This window comes from Vigna unguiculata, chromosome 8 (genome assembly GCF_004118075.2).
Source record: "Vigna unguiculata cultivar IT97K-499-35 chromosome 8, ASM411807v1, whole genome shotgun sequence".
Taxonomy (NCBI): Eukaryota; Viridiplantae; Streptophyta; class Magnoliopsida; order Fabales; family Fabaceae; genus Vigna; species Vigna unguiculata.
In genome coordinates this window covers 6042407-6061731 of record NC_040286.1, presented here as the reverse complement: position 1 = coordinate 6061731, position 19325 = coordinate 6042407, and the positions used below count along the sequence as shown (strand labels likewise).

Sequence of the window (19325 nt, the reverse complement as noted above, 5' to 3'; positions counted from 1 at the left end):
GAATGGGGTTGTTCATGAATTCACATGTGTGGACACACCATAACAAAATGGAGTTGCTGAAAGAAAGAGGATTTTACTGTGAAGAACCTATGATCCTTTATTGTGATAATAAGTTAGCCATTAACATTGCTCACAACCCAGTTCAGCATGATAGGACTAAACACATAGAGATAGATCGACACTTTATTAAAGAGAAACTGGATAGTAGCCTTATCACTACTTCCTACATCCCATCTGGACTTCAATTAGCAAATTTGTTCACGAAAGGTCTTCCTACTGAGCGATTTCATAATCTCACATGCAAGCTGGGAATGATAGATATCCATTCACTAGCTTGAGGGGGAGTGTTGTTAGTTGAATATGGAATGCAATATTAAAAGTTGTTGGTAGTATATTAAATGTATTATTAGGAGTTATTAGAAGTTATTAAAAGCTCTTAGAAAATTGTAGAGATCTCTTGTAATTATTACTTTTAGGTTTGAGATCTCTATAAATAGAGAAGTTGATGTACTGTTTTAGTGAATTAACAAATCAGTAAAATCATCATCTTTCTTTCAGATTATTTCTTTCAAGTATAAATATTAGCTCTCATACCACTTATGGGTTTCTCGAACCCTAACCACTAAGTCAAAATCTATAACTCATATTTATAGCATAACTCTTTTCACTCCAGAGCTTAACAACCTTAAAAAGAATTTGATTTTTTTTATTAGCAAATTTGATTGAATTATCTTTATTTTAACTTCACTTTACTATCATATATAAATAATTTCTTAGGTTAATAAAAAATGTCCACATCCTATTCATAAATTTCTATATTTATTTGATATTTACCTATGCTAAAATTTCAGACATTATATTTTTCTCTATTTAAATTGTTCTTATAGAAAGGAAGTTGAATAAATAAAAACTAACAATGTGATTTCTCTTATAAAAAAAAGTTATGAAAAGACTCAAAGTAATTATTAAACCATAATAGGAAAATTAAAATTAGAATAAAATAGTATAAAAGAATTTAGATGTGACCACAAGAAGAGTTAATTTAATTTTAAGAAATAATATTATCAATACATATTAATGTTAATAAGTTTGACTTGAATTATTAATTTCAAAACAAACTAACAATTTAAATGGAACCAATCAATCACATTTATTTAAAACTGTTAATAAGTTGTTTAAATTGAATCACCTTATAAATAATAAAAATGTAAAACAAAGAAAAATAAACATACAATAAAATAAAATAATGAAGAACAAAATTATAGACTTAAACTACATAAAACAATATATAAACTATAAAAGTACACAATGTAAAATTAGAACTGGGTGACAGTGAGAAGGATAAGGTGTATAGGCTAAAAAAGACATTATATGGACTAAAGAAAGCACCAAGAGGCTTGTAACAAACGAATTGATGGTTTTTTTGACAAAATTGGCTTTGCAAAATGTAGGTCGGAACATGGAGTTTATGTGAACAATGGAAAAGTCATCATATCATATGCTCGTACGATGATGATCTTTTAATTACTGGAAGCAACAATGATTTTATCCCTTGTTTGTCGTGTTCCAGTTTTAGTTCTCCAGGTGTAGTATATTTGTTGAACTTATATTTAATTATACTTCTTTTCTTTTATATTTTATTTTGGCTAGAAGAGTTGTAGAGTTGTAGGCTCTGAGTTGGTGTTAGTTTTTTACTAGACTTAAATCCAAGTCATTTATGTACTGAAATCTCTATCATTCAATCTCTTATTTGACTGAAATCTAATAAAACAACTAATGGTTAGATATTAAAGTTATTATTTTCCCCTAGTTAAATACGTAAGTTTAGAAATATTTTATTTCACAAAAGTCTTGGAAAAAATATTGTTATCAGAAATGAGGCCTAAGAAAAAGGAAACAAATTCATGGACACCTATAAGAAAAATATTGTTAGTTCACCTTTTAACATTAACAATAATATCAGAGTTGTGAATTAGAGAGTCTATATGTAATAAGTAATTACAACATAAAACTACATAGTAAATATCAAAATGGTAAGTAATCAAGAATAAAATCAATATATAGTTAAATCCTCGTTCAATTACCACACAAAATCAACATAAAATATTCTATTTGATCCATTTCAAAATACTTTAGATAATAAATATATTAAATCAAAATCTTATGGAATACTTGTACTATATCTTATCGTATATTAACATCTAACTCATTTTAAACATTTTTTTTTATTTAGATCTCAACTTCACATGTAAGGATAAGTTTGTTGAACTAATAATTATACACCTAATTTAAAATATGTTTAAGTGGATCAACCTACATGATTTAGACTATCATTAAGACAAGGATATCTCCTTTCATTAGTAAGCTCCTATATGTAATACAAGTTTAAAAATTGAGTAATCATATCTGTTTAGGTACTTAACCTCAGATCATTCAATCCAAAGGATGCATCAATTCAATTCTTATTCAAATACAAGCTCAAATATATTAATATTACAACGTTATATATATATATATATATATATATATATATATATATATATATATATATATATATATATATATATATAATAAAATCAATTTAAATTTAAAATACATTGCAAATCAATCACACATATCAGTTCAATGAATAATTATCACTTAAGCGACCTATTTTTCCTTAAACAGGAAAAGAATTTTCGTCTGAGAAAAATCTTTCACTTTAGTGTAAATTGAAGATCTACTTCATCCTTTCCTATTTTTCTTGAGTGAAAAATTAACTCTGAGGAAAGAAAATTGTTCAACATAACGTTTGCCTAAGTTAAAAAAAATATCGGAGTTGATCAAAGTCCACGTGTTGTAACCATACACATTATCGTGACATAGACATTATATTTTGGGACGCTCGTCAAATTCTTCGAAACGCCTTTAAATTATTGGTACTCAAGGTCACAAGTTGAAAAGTGAAATGTGTGGTGGAATTGTTGGGTTACGTGTGTGGAATTGCTTCCATATGTTTTTCTCTATCCTTTAACACCTTTTACACATACAGAAAAAGACTAATAAATTATAGCATGAAAAAAAAATCAAATAAAATGTAAATAAATATTATCGGCATGATGCTTGCAACTCAACGATATTAATTTTGTTTCTGATCGAATAAGATTTCAATAATATTAACCAAGCCATAATTATTAATTTTAGCTTTCTAATTACTAACTACCTATATGAATTATATTTTAAATGTTAGTAAATAATATAATAAAATTTTTATTTAAAAGTAATGTATTATTATTTGTTTCCTGTTCCATGTCCAAGTCCAAGAAGATTATGTTGAAGAAATTAACACAAGGAAAAAGAAGAGGCCATTTTGGGATGGAGAGTCATGAAAACAATAATTGCGTTCTCAAACTAATTGTCTAAAATTTTTGTGACATCATAATAATAAAACCTTTCAAAAAGAACAATCTAGGATGGCTTTAGAAACTCGAAGAATTCCATGAACAAAATTACATGATTTAATATCTAAGAATTGACTGAATTGACGAGTATTTGAAAAGTTTGTATTCATTAAATGATCTGCGGAAAGCAGATGGAAACGCGGTTTCTGAGTCAAAGTCTACCTTCGAAGTATGATAAAGTCTTGAAGCCATTCTCTGAAAGGGAAAAATGTGGTCTTTCTGTAGTTATTTATGTATTGAGTCGGTGTTGTTAAATATCAATATCTAACTTTTACAGTTCCGATTCAAATTGAATGAGAAAGAGTTTGCACATGATGTGGCGAGTGGTAGCAGTGTTGCTCTTACTTCTAGTCCAGACTAGTCACGCTGGTTGTCTTCCTTCTTCGTGTGGAAAAATCAGCTACATCAGCTATCCATTTCGATTAAAAGGCGACCCAGAAAAGTGTGGGGACGAAAGGTATGAGCTTGGTTGTGAGAATAATGTTACGCTGTTGTATCTGTACTCTGCAAAATATCATGTGGAGGCAATAAACTACAAGAACTACACAGTGAGAGTGGTTGATCCTGCACTTCAACTTCATAACTGCTCCTCTCTTCCTCTCCGCTCCATCTCTCGCTCCAATTTCTCTCATACTTACTCTAAATCTTACACTTACACTTACTCGTCGGATCCATACCAAGCCGGTCTAAGAGCACATAGTAAATGGGAATCTCTGAGTTTCGAGCATATAGTGTTTCTGAGTTGTAACCATTCGGTGAGAGAGAATGGGAAGTATGTGGGGAGTGGTGAGTGCGTGAAGTGGGACTCAAAAGGCTATGCATATGCTGTTGTTGGTGACCTAAAAGCAGAGGACTTGGAAGTTGGGTGTGACGTAAAGCTTGTTGCTCCAACATCTTTGTGGAGTTTCAATAATCATTCCTACGCTTCCATGCACAGGGCATTGGCTTATGGATTTGAGATTTCATGGCTAAAAGTCGCCTGTCAGAAGAATCATTGTCGATTCCGGGGCTAGTGCTATTTCGACTCTTCTAGCCAGAATCTTGCTTGCAATACAGGTGAGTTAGATCTCAATCAAATTTATTTCAGGAATATTTTTGACAAATATTTTTGATAAAGTAAGACAAAGTTTATTTTTTAACCCTTACAAAACTTTCTTCTTCTCTTAAATCATTTCATATTTTCTTATTTTTTTAATGAAATTTTAAATAGGTGTTTCATTTTTATTTGACTCAATTGAGTCTTTATTTTAAAAAGTTGATTGTAATTAGGTTTTTTCCATTAATAATATATTAATGATGTTAATTATGTATCACGGATCAGCAAATAGATTTTTTGATTTTTTTTTAATAATTTATTTAAAAAAAATAAAAATTGTCACTATGAATCTGACATTGTGTAGTGATGTGGTAATGGTGATGTTATGTGTCACTATTGGAGGTGAAAAGTCTCAATGTAGTCCTTATATTTATTATTTTGTCTCAATTTAGTCCCAAATTTTTTAAAACTGAATCAATTTCATCTCTATATCAAATTTAATTTTTATATAAATTTTACAATAATATTTTTATTATAATTGATATTTTTAACAAAATTAAATTTATTTAAATATATATTTTGTATTGAATTTTATTTAAATTTTGTTTCAAATATTTATATATCAATAATTTATAAAAAAATATTAGAGATTATTTAAAAATAATAACTTCATAAATTGAATTGTAAAATATTAAATAAATATATTTATTTTAAATTGTTATAAAATTATTTTAAAATTTTATATTTGAATTTATAAATATAAAATTTATCCATTGAGACTTTTCATCCATTGAGGTACTCTTGCCGTGTATACATTATCAAAAGTTTATCACCAAAACTTTATTAAAAGATAATTCTCCTTTATTTTAAATGAGAAGGTCAAAGACATATACAATATTTTTATTAAGAAAAATTATTTTTTAATAAATTTTGATGATAAGCTTTTGACAATGCACTCAATAGATGAAATGATTTGATGTGATTTGAAAATAGGAGAAAAATGTTTGGTACGTGTTAAAAAATTAAATTTGGTCAAAAAAATTGTTAAAATATCACACTCCTTTTATCAATACACCTACCGTTTTTTTTTATATATAGAAGGATATTTTTACAATTAAATTTTAATAAATTTATTTTACAATTTGAATTTGAAGTGATAAATTTTTTAAGTGATTTTGAAATATAAAAAAATAAAAAATAAAAAATCATTTAAATCATCACCTCAAATTATAAATAAAAAAATGGTTAGAATTTAATTCTCAACAAATTATTTTCCTTACAAATTGATAATAAATAATTTATATGTGCTTCAAATTTTAGTTCTAATAACTTTCTATCTAAGTTCAACCGTCCTGTCAGTTCTCCCCGTGAGAGTGATGGATTGGAAGTAAATTATTATACTCCGTAGTCATATAAATCTTCGATAAAAATTTAAATTAAATGTAAATTACATTATTCTCTTTCTAATCGATCTTCATTTTAATTATTATTTTTATTTCAATTAAAAAAGAGCATTTAGTAGAACAGCAAAATTATTTTGATAAAATCTTTCTGAAGTAGTCTGGTTATTATTATTTCAAATATTTATGAACAAAATTCTAGAGTACATGTGGATATAGAGAGAATAAATGGTAAAGAATTAGCTGGTAACTTCTACCGCGGGTATGAATTTCTTCTGATCATAACTTAAAAAATTTTAACTGGTGTGTTCCCTTTAATAAGAAATTTCAAAACGAATTATTCGGTCTCATCGGATTCGACTCACCTCGAATTGATTACTTTATGAGTTAATCTAATCTGATTTATTTATTAGAGAGTTAAAAAATTTGAATCTGATCTAATCTATTACAGATTGATGTGTTAAACAAATTGACTTACTATTAATTACAAAATATTATTTTTTTTCTTCAATTTCAAAGAAACTAAATTATAATTCTGATTAAAATCTAAATAAACTTCAATAAAACAACTTAACCCGACCCAAATACAAAATTCAACATAATAAAAAACACTTGTATGACCATTTATTTGCAGGTTTCACTACCGGTTCAACTCAGGTGAGATAGATTCTAGGTGGATTGGATAAAAAATTTACTCATATTAAAATTTGTAAAAGAATTTCAATCCAACCAATCTGAATTCATAATAGATTAGATTGACTAATAAGTTCTGACTCATTTCGACAAATTTAGCTTTAACCATTCATTTCACTTTGTACTAACAATCTTCGTTAGATCGTTCTATTTTTGTATGGTTTTTATGTTAAATTAATTTTTTTATTCACTTATAAAGCGTAATTTTTTTATTTTAATTTCTGTAATTGATTATTTTTAATTGAATTTTTTTCATAATTAGACATTTTCAAATGATCAGTAAATCCGTATTTCATATATAAACCAATTTTTGAGATTTTTTCAAAACAAAGTTTCAAGCATCTATATTGTATATTTCGATTTACATATATTATTATTGACAAAACATCATTTTAATAATTCAACAAACATTTAGAAGAAAAGTAATACCTTGATATCTTTCATATTACATGTATTTACGAGAATTTATGCATTAAATTAAACACTTACTCCGTTTAAAATAAAGAAAAAAGCTATAGCTGTTGAGATTATCCGGATTCTGAAATTGGTATTTCCCTCATTTCAGATCGAGAAGTCAGTGGAATACTTGGTGTGCTGGAATCCTATGTATCGAGTAAGATTTCATATCATCTTAGTTTCCTTATGCTTTAATTATGTGCATGATAGTAATAAGTATTGGCTGAGGCCAAATGGCCATTTTTTAATACCATCATTGAAAAGCATTCTACTATAAACATAATATTAAAATAGGTTAAGCCAACACTAATACCATTAAAAAACTTATTTTTTAAATTAAAAATGTAAAATTATTATTAATTTTTAAATAAATAAATATTTATACTAGTATTATCAATGTTAATAGGGTCTGCTACATGTTAAAAGAGTAAGCTTTGTGGAAACTAATAGTGTACTTAATATATTACATATTAATAAAATAGGTGAAACCGACTTTACACAACTCAAAAAGTTAATTTCTTTAAAAGAAAAAGTTAAAAAATATAAAATTATTTGCTTTAAGTGTGGTTATGGTTTGCTTAGGCGAAAACTATGATATTTAAACATATTTTGATTGAGTGCATCAAATGTAAGTCACTTTAAGCGAGATATTTTTTCTTTTTAATTTTTTAATTTTGTTTTAAACAAATTTGTAAATTTTAGGAGTATTTATTTTTTATTGGAAGTTGTTTTTCTTGTAACCCTTTCTTTTCATATTTCTTTTATTGTAACAACTTTCAATGTATATGCAACATAATCAAATCAATAACAACATAACATCACTTTTTAAAATCAACTATTACGCAAATCCTAAAAACGTTTATCTAATATTTCTAAAGAGCTATCTTAATTTTTCCTTTTAGTAAATTGGAAAATAGTGCATAATTCTAAATACATCTCACTAAAATGTTATCTCTTTCACTTCGAGCATTTACTTAAACTTGTAACATTCGCTTAAAAGATTGGAGGTATTAGAGTTTCTAAGAATAGAATGTATTTCTTCATTCATTGATCAACTCAACTTTTACGATGAATAGGAACTTAGCATATAAGGCTAAGTTTGTGAAGAAAAGAAAAAACAAATGCATAACAACGTAACTATTTTACAACAGAATTAACTAAGCAATAGTTTATACAACAAAAACAACTAACTATTGAGCTATCTCTAATACTTTCTCTCAAGGTGAGTTATGGATATTTAGAAGACCCATCTTGGACATGTTAGCAGTGAAAGGCGTAAGAAACAAAGTTTTGGTGAACATATATCAACAAGTTGGTGCTGAGAGGGAATATGAGACAACATAATCAGTCCATCAAGAATTTTGCTATGTATGAGTGACGATCCACTTCTATATTTTTGGTTCTTTCATGAAAGGAAGAATTATTGGCAAGTTGGATGGCAGATTGGTTATCGTAGAAGGTGCAGACAATGAGACGAATGGTGAGCCGAAGATCATCAACAACATACTTCAGCCATTGTAATTCACAAGCCACAATGGTCAATGCCCGATGTTCTACTTCTATTGAACTATGAGACATAGTACTCTGCTTTTTGGACTTCCAAGAAATAAGGGAATGTCCATAAAAGATGCAATAACCAATTATGGACCTGTAAGTTGTGTTACACGTAGCCCAATCAGAATCAAAGTAGGCTTGTAATCTATGTGGGTTCTAAATAGGATAAAAAATGTCTTGTCTAGGAGTAGTATTTAAGTATCTAAGGATTCAAAAAGTTGCCTACAAGTGAGGGGTTCTAGGTTGAGTCATAAACTGACTTATTTGTTGGACAACAAAGTTGATGTCTAGACTGGTATGTGTCAAGTACTACAGCTTGCCAACGAGTCTTCTAAAATTGATGGGATCAGGGATGAGTTCATCCTCATTATCAACGAGCTTAACTGAAGGGGTGGGTGGAGAACTCAGTGGCTTGCACTCAATAAGTCCAAATTCTAAAAGAATATCAAAAAAATATTTGCGTTGATTAAGGATTAAGCCACGTTTGGATCAGGCCACTTCAAAGCCCAGAAAATACTTCAAATCACCAATGTGGAATTGAGTGTGGAGATATGCTTTGATGTCAATGATCATGCCAAAATAATTCCTAATAATAACTATGTCGTCAACAAATACTAGGAGGGTTGTGAAAGAACCAATTGTGTGCTTGACAAATAAAGAGTAATCTATTGTGCTGTGAACAAAACTGAAGTTGATTAGAGTAGAGGTGAGCTTGGCCTTCCATTGCCTACTTGCTTGTCTTAATCCATATAAAGATTTGTGAAGTTTGCATACAAGTTTAGGAGAAGCAAGAGGTAGTCTTTGTGGGGATTTCATATAGACTTCTTCAACAAGATAATCATGTAAGAAGGCATTGCGTACATCTAGTTGATGAAAAAACCAGCCAGAGGAAACCGCAAGGGAGAGTAGAAACCGAACAATAGTAATCTTAACTACAAGAGAAAAGGTTTCAAAAAAATCTACCTCTCTGTTTATGTGAAGCCCTTAGCAACCAATCTGACCTTGTATCTCTCGATGGAACCATTCGCTTTAAATTTGGTTCAATAAACCCATTTACAACCTACAACTTTCTTTCCTGGGGGAAGATTAACTAGTGACCATGTGTTGTTTCTCTTTAGAGCTTGAAGTTCGGTCATCATATCTTTCCGCCATCAATCTAATTGGGTTGCCTCCTTGAAGGTGGTAGGATCAATAGTACCAGAAAGAGACAAACAAAAAATAGTGTGAGAAGGAGAACAATTAGCATATGAAAGATAAGAATGTAAGGGATAAGGAGTGCTACAAATGGCATTCGAAGATGCAATAGTGGGATAATGATATTCAACCAAATATGAAGGTGGCCTCTTTGTTCGTGTATAAACTTTTGGGACATGTATTATGAGCATGATCATGCATGATATTGTCATGAGAGGAATGCATTGTGGAATGATGTAATAGTACGAGGTCATTAAATGGTGCAGGTGTTGTCAGAGGGTGTGATGAGTGAATGCTCTCTATATGGAAAATGATGTTCATAGAAAATGACATTGTGTGATATAGAAAAGGATTTGTTGATAATGTCATACAAAACATAACCTTTTGTGACAGGTTTGAAACCGGGAAAAATGGTTTTGGAGGCACGTTTATCAAACTTTGTTCTTTCTACAGTAATAGTAGAAGCATAGGAAAGACAACAGAAAGCTCTTATGTTTAATCTAGAACATGACCATGCACAAGTTCATAAGGAGATTTAAGCTTTAAAAGAGGTGTGGGTAACCTGTTTATGATATGTGCAATTTGTTTCACAACAAAGGACCAAAAACATATTGGTAGATTAGCTTGGAAAAGTAAGGCTCGGCTCACATTTAATAAATGTTGATGTTTTCTCTCAACTACGTTATTTTGTTGAGGAGTCTCAACACAAGATGTTTCATGTAAAATGCCTTTAGTTGAGGAAAAATCATGTAAGAGAATTTTTTTTTCATTGTTTGACCAAAGCCTTTTAAGTTTTAGATCAAATTGATTTTCAATAAGCTGAATGAAAGAAGGGAGAACGATTTTAACGTTAGATTTAGTTTTTAAAAGATGGACCCAAATGAATCTAGAGAAGTAATCTACCACAATGAGAAAGTACTTGAAATTGTCAATTAGAGAAGAAGCAACAGGACCCCAAATATCTACATGAATAAGATCAAAGAATGAAGTTCTTCTATTATTACTGGTAGGAAATGGCAAATGTTTCTGCTTTGCAAGATGACATATATCACAAGGTGTTAAACAATCAATTAGAAACAATGTCAATGCATTTAGAAGCTAAATATTGCGACACTTTATTTGAAGTATGTCCTAATCTAATGTGTCATTACAAAGACATGTCGTTTGTGACAGAATGTTGTGTATTAGTGGCATTGAGAAAATGTGATCTACATAAATTTGAGTCACTAGAATCTTGAAGGAAAAAGAGGCCATTCAATTTCTTAGTTGTATCAATCATCTGATGTATTGATTTTTGCATAATGAAACAAGTTTCAACATAAAAGATAACCATGCATTCGTAGAAACTAATTTGGGAATTGATATAAGGTTAGTAACAAAATATGGTACTTATAAGGCATCAACAAGAGTTAATTTTTCAAAGGTAATATTGCCAGAAAATTTTGCAATCATAGTGGCATTGTTGGGCAATTTTATCTGAATAGGTGATATGGATTTTAAAGAAGAAAAACAAGATTGTGATGGACATATGTGATCTACCGTACCACTGTCCAAAATCCAAGAGGAAAAAGAAGAAATATCACCTATTGTAATAACATAGGAACTTTGAGTGTGGTTGACAGAAAACACCCCAAGCTTAGATTGTTGAAGAAGAGCTAAAATAGCCTGATATTGTTCCTTTGAGAAACTAAATTGGTCACATGCACCAGTAAAGATAGGGCATTTGACAGCAGTTATTTTTACTATTCTACCCCGGTTCCAAAAACGAGGCATATAAGGCTGAGACAAAAAAGGATAAGCTTTTGGCCTCGAGTGTTACATGAGGCAGAAAACCCCCTTTCTACCTCAGTTTTGCAGAGGATCGAGGCCATATATTGTCCCTTTCTCTCATTTCTTCTTAAAATCCTTCATCGTAAAAGCCACCTTAACAACCACCACCACCGTGAGAAATCCTTCTCTAGAGGTGGTGCCGAAGGCCAAACCAGTCCTTTATTATAGTCCAAAACAAGTCAATGGGCTCGGAAATCACGGAACCAAGGGCCGGTCAAATCAAGGTGTGGCCCAAAATGATGACGTGCAGGAGTTGGCAATCAATGATGGAAGAAATAGAGAAGTGGAACGCATTTTCAAAACAGATAAAAAAGGGTATGCGTTTTCAACTTATCCCTTGCGAGAAATGGCAGCGCAACAGTGGCTGGAAGTGGGGGAGAAGGAGTCGTAGAGGCTTGCCGAAGCAGTGGCCATGTTCTCTGAAGCAAGAGTGGTGGCATTGTGGTGGACGCTGGTTTCCGAGAGAGAGAAAGAGAGAATGGAGGTTGTAGGCACGGGTAAGAAGAACAGTGAAATGGGTTCGCGATTTGAACCCTAATTAAAGGATATGGCCTCGGAACCAGAGAAAGAGGCACAACCAGATTTTCTATACCTAGTCGGGAAACCAATTTTCTAGTAACAGGTTTTAATCGTGCAGTTTGTCTTCTTGCATTTCTCACAGTATTTCGTATTCCAATTGGTAGATTTCCTAGATTGTTGTTCTTGGTGGCTCCTGCTGAATTCTTGAAATTGGGGTTTTTGGAAGAATCATCTGATTGCGTGGAGAATGCAATTGAGTCTTGAGGAGGAAGATTGCAAACAATACCGACAAATTCTCGTTCATATTGCAGAATCATAGAAAAAGTCCTGAGAATCAAAGGCATGGGATCCATGATCATTATCTGGGATCATATTTGAGAGTACTCATCGTTCAAACCACGAAGAAATCGAATAACAAAATCATCCTCCCTTTCTTTTTGAAGCTTTGCAAGAAGGCCACAAGAACAAGATACATGGCATTTACAAAGAAGAACACACCTATAGAGTTCAATTTCTTTCCACATAATTTTTAATCTTGTGTAATAATCGGAAATGGATGAATCACCTTGTTTGCAATTCTAGATTTGATCTTGAAGATCGACAATGCGAAATTTGTCGGAATGTGAGAATCTTTCTTTCAAATCTTTCCATATGTTAGAAGCGTTGTTCATCAACATCATTGATTGCTTGATGGAGGTGCTCCTAGCACATGTCAACCAAGCCATCACCATGCGATTGCATTTGTGCCAGGTGTCATGAAAGGGGTCTGTGATTGGTGGACATGGAAGACTTCCAGTGGCGAACTGTTCTTTGTTTTTGGTTTCTAGAGCAACCATCATCTCTCGTTGCCATTGATGAAAGTTATTTTCAGTCAATCGAGGAGAGACGAGAACGAGTACCGGATTCTCACCAGGATGAAGATACAGAGGATTAGCCGGATTAATGAGGTGATCCAATGTTGGGTTGTTTATGTTGGGGTTGGCCATGGTCGATCAACGAAAAAAAAACAAAGAAAAGAGATGTGTGGAAGAGAAGAAGGATTTAACAATCTGATTCCATATTAGAGTTTTTGAGAACATAATACATTTCTTCATTCATTGATCAACTCAACTTTTACAATGAACATATAAAGGCTAAATTTGTGAAGGAAAGAAAAAACAAACGCATAACAGCATAATTGCTTTGCAACATAAGTAACTAAGCAACTTTATTTTAATAAAAACAACTAACTAGCTATCTCTAAGCAAATAAGTACTCACTAAGGTGTTCACTAAAAGTCGTTTAAGCAGTTATAATTTAGCAATGTTATGTCTAAAGCAATTAAGCAATGCCACTTGAAACTATAATGGACACGCTTAAGTGATTATTACTTTTTGTACGACTTTTGCCTAATTTAAACAAATAATTTCGTAACAGGTGTAGAAATTAAATTATCTTTTTTTTTTCAAATTGAGTATGTAAATGGATGTTTTACTTTAACCAAGTAATAGCTTGTTACATTTACATGAACAGTGCAGCCAAATCACTCTTTAGATTGATGTTTATCCACACAAGTAAAATCCATGTTATCATAGATAAAAGAGTACAATTTATATTATAGTTGAACATAACCTTTATGAAATCTTCAAATGCAAATAGTATTTCTTTTTTGTCTGGTTATTGAGATCATCAGGATTCTGAAATTGATATTTTCCTTCATTCCTGGGTGACTTATTGGAATATCGGAAGACCTGGACGAGTTTGTAAGAGGTAATAACTTTATCATCTTATTTTACCCGTGCTTTAATTATGTACATAACAACAATAATAATTAATTGAATATTGTATGAGATTCACAAGAAAATGTTCTTTAAGATAAAAAATAATTAGTTATTATAATTAACGATTTATATATTAATTTATAAATTAAAAGTTATTGATAAATAAAATAGTTTTTAAATTGGTCACTCTGATGAATTGGTCTTTAAATTAGTTATTATAATGAATTGGTCTTTAAATTGATCATTAACTTTACCTACCAAGATTTTAGTTACCAAAAAGATTAGTAGTTAAATTTGTGTCTTTGGTGACCAATTTAGATATACAAATTTAGAGACCAAATTTTTTTATAGTTAAAACCTTGGTAACTAATGTTAGTGACAAATTTAAAAACCAATTTACTATAATGACTAATTTAAAAACTATTTTAGTTATTAATAATTTTTAATTTATAAATTAATATCTAAATTAGTCACTATAAAAAATTTTTCACTAAAATTAGTCATTCATTATACATTATCTTGAAGTGATCATATTTAATGATATGCCTTTTTCATGATTTATTAACTAATATACGTATGCATATGCAAGTAGAAGTATGCCTATGCAAGTAGAAATATATTTAATATAGAGGATCCGTTTGGTTGTATGTGTAACAGTTTAAACCAATGATTTTGTAATATACAATATAGAAACCTTTGAAGATACATAAAACAATAAACAAGTCCCTAAAATTGACACTTTTTTAAGTACCTATGTAATATAAAGAGAACAAATAAATATTGGTAGTCCTCAATATGATATAAATAAGTTTATAGCCTATATTAAATGTTACTTTAAAGATACAAAATTGTGATTTTCAAATTAGCTATATTTAGGGACATCACGTCATTAGATTTGTTCAACTTTTCAGAAAACTTTGGAAGAATAAACTTTTAAGAAAATCTGATGTAAGAATTCCAAACACTTATATATATGAAACAAACAATTATCATCACAATGAACCATACAAGTTCTAATACCATGACGTTAAGTTTTGGTGTAAACCTAATAAAATTAAAAGAAAAAATCTTAATCATTTTAAGGTGAGGAGAACTCAAAATTTGTGGAAGATCATGTATCAATGGCCGAAGCAAAGCGAGAGTCTGTAGTGTGACTTGCAATTCAATAAAACAAAATGAATAGGAAGAATATGTAACCAAATAAAATAGAAAAAGGACATGACAAGCCATATTTGTGATGAATATCAAAAATAGGAGCAAGAAAATTCATCACTTGAAAAAGTTTTTCAAGATAAGAACTAAAACAAAAAGTAAAGAACTCAAATCACAAGAAAATTTTCATTTAATATTTAAAAGTGATTTTCAAGAAGGAGAGACATCCTTAAATAGGCATGGAACTCAGCTCAGGAAGAAGAAAAGACAAGTTTGAAAGACAAGTGACACTAGTGTAGAGTTAACTCTTCAAATCTTACGCTTAACTCATTAACTCCTAACCTAAATTAACACCTGATAGTTCCTTGAAATTAGGAAAAACATGTGGGTATTTCCTTAAATTTAGGAGGTAGTGATGATTTAAGGAAAACTCATGATGACTTCCCTAAGATACTTATGAGGTGCATGTGTTTGAGCTACAAACAATTATTATGAAAGCCAAATGTGTTCATTTGGTTGGAACTCTCCATGCAACTCTTTCAGAACTAAAATCGTCTATTTATCTACTTTTATGACTCTTGGATCGTAGAATACGCTAACAAAATCAATAAATATTCTGCAGTCAATTGGTCTAAGTTTAAAAACATTTCATCTCTCCCTTCCATTGATACCTCTCAAACTAGGCTAGCCTACCATTTTAGATTTCAACGTATAAGACATTGAAATCGTTTGTTTTAGTTAAGAAACAATGATTTTGAGGAAAATATAAATTGTATGATTTAGAAAAGGGATTGGGAGTGGGCTTTAAAGGAGCAGACGAGAGGATATTGGGAAAATTCTTAGATATGTAACAGTGAGATCATAAAAGAAGAACATATGTTATAAGATGAAAAAGGAAAAGAAGATATAAGTGACTATAACATGAAAATCCTAAGTTACAACATTAAAAGTTTAAGAGGAAGAGTAAAGAGAAAAGGTGGTAAGGTAGATAGCGCTTTTAGAAAATTTTAATTTTGTTTTCATACAAGAAACAAAGATAGGAGGAAGTGATAAGGAAATGTGTTATAAATTGAAAAGTGATAATGACGTATGGAGAAATTTAAAAAAATAAATAAAAAATCACATATTGACATGTGACACGTTGTTAACCGTGTTAGTTAACTATGTCTGAAAGAGATATAATTGAAGCATTTTTTCAAAAATTAGAATGCAATTAACACTTTTTAAAAAGCAGGTACCATATTGAGGGTACTATACGAGTAATTAAACCTTATTTTTACTAAAATTGACATTTTTATCAAATATTTCTGAAAACATTTCTAAACTAACTTCAAAATCTATACAAATTTATTTAAAATCATGTTAATTAGAATTTGAATGTGATTATTAAATCTAATGTGAAATAGAACATAAATCATGCAATAAAAAAACACAAACAAATTGAGATAATAATTTGAATAGTATAATTTCTAAAGATTTAAGTATTAACACCACATGCTTATTTATATATATATATATATATATATATATATATATATATATATATATATATATATATATATATCAATTTACCTATGTGATTTGTCATAAATTAATTATTTAATTTTATTTTTTTATAATTTTTGTCCCTTCCCAAAATTATTTCTTAGTTTCAATTTGGTGTAAATTTTAAAGTTAGTTTAAAAATATTTTCAAAAATATTTAATTTTAATACATACATATATATATATATATATATATATATATATATATATCAATTTACCCAGACTTGTCATAAATTAAATATTTTATTTTATTTTTTATAATTTTTGTCCCTTCCCAAAATTATTTCTTAGTTTTAATTTGGTATAAATTTTAAAGTTAATTTAAAAATATTTTCAAAAATATTTAATAAAAATTTTAATTTTAATACAAATATCAACATAAGATTTATAAACAAATTAAATTGTGTCCCAATTTAAAGAGTGACAATGTTGTTCCATTCTTACAAAAATTGAAATTAAATTAAATGTAAAAAACCAAATTTAGGGACCAAATTATGACTCTATCCACATGTCACTGTCACGTCATACTACTACTGTCACATAACATTGATTATGTCACGTTACCCAACTGTAAGTGACACGTGAAAAAAAAATTATAAAAATATTATACAAAAATTTTAAAAAATTTAAAAATTTAAAAATTTAAAAAAAAATCACAAATTGACATGGGACATTGACTTTAATATTATTGATACAATATTAATAAAAATGATCAAATCAAATCACTTTTAAAAAAATCATCACCAAATTTGAAATAAAAATAAAAAATCAACTTGACATATTTTTAAAAAAAACAACAACTTAAATAATAATTAAACTTTTAGTTTACTAACATATGCATATGAATCTTATGAACACTCAAGAATAGTATCATACTTAGAAAATAAGAGTTAAATAGCAGGTATTATATAATACTGGCTATTTAACTCTTAAAGCTTGATTGTAGTTACCAATAAAGACATTTTTGTTAACTTTTATATATATATATATATATATATATATATATATATATATATATATATATATATATTTTGTTGTTTGATAAAAACTAAAGTATAGGTTAAAAAAGTAAGACAAAAGAAAATTGAATTTAAAATGGAAACTAAAAGGTTTATTTAAAAAAAAAATGTTTACCTTTTGCGACCATTGAAATAACTTTTAGTATATATTAACATTACATATAAATCTATTTATTAATAGCAACATCAAAAACTAAATTTGTTTGATTTACTAATGCTAAATAATAATTCACAAATTTACTTTTTTTTTTCTTTTGCTATTAGTAAGGAAATAGGTGTGTAAAGTGTAATTGTATGAATGAAAATTTAATTTAACAAAATTTTTATTGTAGTTTATAATATAAGCAATTTTTGTTCAGATGTTGTCTTGCTCGCCTCTGCTTACAAACTTTTGTTTGGACTACCATTCTTAATTGTGATTTTGATATGTAAATGGAGGAAAAGACATGCATCAATGTATGAAAATATTGAAAATTACCTTCAACAAAATAATATGGCACCTATTAGATACTCATATAAGGAAATCAAGAAGATAGCAGGAGGTTTCAAAGAAAAGTTAGGTCAAGGAGGATTTGGTTCCGTCTTTAAGGCAAAGTTATTTAGTGGACCTTTTGTGGCAATCAAAATGTTAGGTAAATCAAAAGGAAATGGACAAGATTTTATCAACGAAGTTGCAACTATTGGAAGAATACATCATCAAAATGTGGTAAGATTAATTGGATTTTGTGTTCATGGCTCAAAACGTGCTCTTGTATATGAATTCATGCCAAATGGATCTCTTGATAAATTTATTTTTTCAAAAGATAGTGCACCTTTAAGCTGTGAAAAAATGTATAATATATCAATTGGAGTGGCTCGCGGGATTGCTTATCTCCACCATGGATGTGAGATGCAAATTTTGCATTTTGACATCAAACCCCATAACATCTTACTAGATGAAAACTTCATCCCAAAGGTTTCAGACTTTGGATTGGCAAAGTTATATCCAATAGATAATAGCATTGTCACAATGACTGCAGCAAGAGGAACCATTGGATATATGGCTCCAGAATTGTTTTATAATAATATTGGAGGAATATCCCATAAGGCTGATGTTTATAGCTTTGGAATGCTTTTGATGGAGATTACTAGTAAGAGGAAGAATCTAAATCCCCATGCAGACCGCTCAAGTCAACTTTACTTTCCCCTTTGGATCTACGATCACATTAGGGAAGAGGAAGATGTAGATATTGAAGATGTGACAGAAGAGGAAAAGAAAATAGCAAAGAAGATGATTATAGTGGCTCTATGGTGTATACAATTGAAACCAAATGATCGTCCGTCAATGAATAAAGTAGTAGAAATGCTTGAAGGAGACATTAAAGACTTAAAAATATCTCCAAAGCCTGCTTTATTTCCGGACGAAATGATTGTAGAGGATCAAACAATCAACTCTATCCAAACAATTCGAGTAAATTCATTTAGTAGTGATTAAATTGTGTACGAAAAAAAATAGAAATAAGATTATTTAAGGTGAAATTTTATATTTATTGTTCATACAAATATATTCCATTGCATTTTTAATTACACATGATATTTGAATAATAGATGCAAATGTTTTTCATATAATATGTTTTCTCCAACAGTGTAAGTTATTCTTATTAATCCATATTAAGTGCAACTAATTCTTTTATAAAGTATACTATTCGACAATGTAAAAACTAATTGGACGGGTATAAATTTTCCAAA

At 29.3% G+C, this 19325-nt stretch overlaps 1 protein-coding gene across 1 annotated transcript; it reads left to right on the top strand.

Annotated features, from left to right (window-relative positions):
* The first annotated feature begins 3754 nt into the window (after window positions 1–3754).
* Window positions 3755–19106, top strand: LOC114194295 (rust resistance kinase Lr10-like). The gene is made up of 5 exons (XM_028084423.1): window positions 3755–4407; window positions 4474–4496; window positions 7135–7182; window positions 13851–13871; window positions 17957–19106. Exons 1-5 carry the CDS (start codon window positions 3755–3757, stop codon window positions 19069–19071), a joined length of 1860 nt encoding a protein of 619 aa, XP_027940224.1. The 3' UTR covers window positions 19072–19106.
* Window positions 19107–19325: the final 219 nt, after the last annotated feature.

What these genes read in the sequence shown, in the direction of transcription:
- LOC114194295 (XM_028084423.1), top strand. Translation starts at nt 3,755, where the DNA reads ATGTGGCGAGTGGTAGCAGTGTTGCTCTTACTTCTAGTCCAGACTAGT. An exon ending in GAATCTTGCTTGCAATACAG is followed by an intron (nt 4,497 to 7,134) that starts GTGAGTTAGATC and finishes CCCTCATTTCAG; the next exon opens with ATCGAGAAGTCAGTGGAATA. An exon ending in GCTGGAATCCTATGTATCGA is followed by an intron (nt 7,183 to 13,850) that starts GTAAGATTTCAT and finishes GAATATCGGAAG; the next exon opens with ACCTGGACGAGTTTGTAAGA.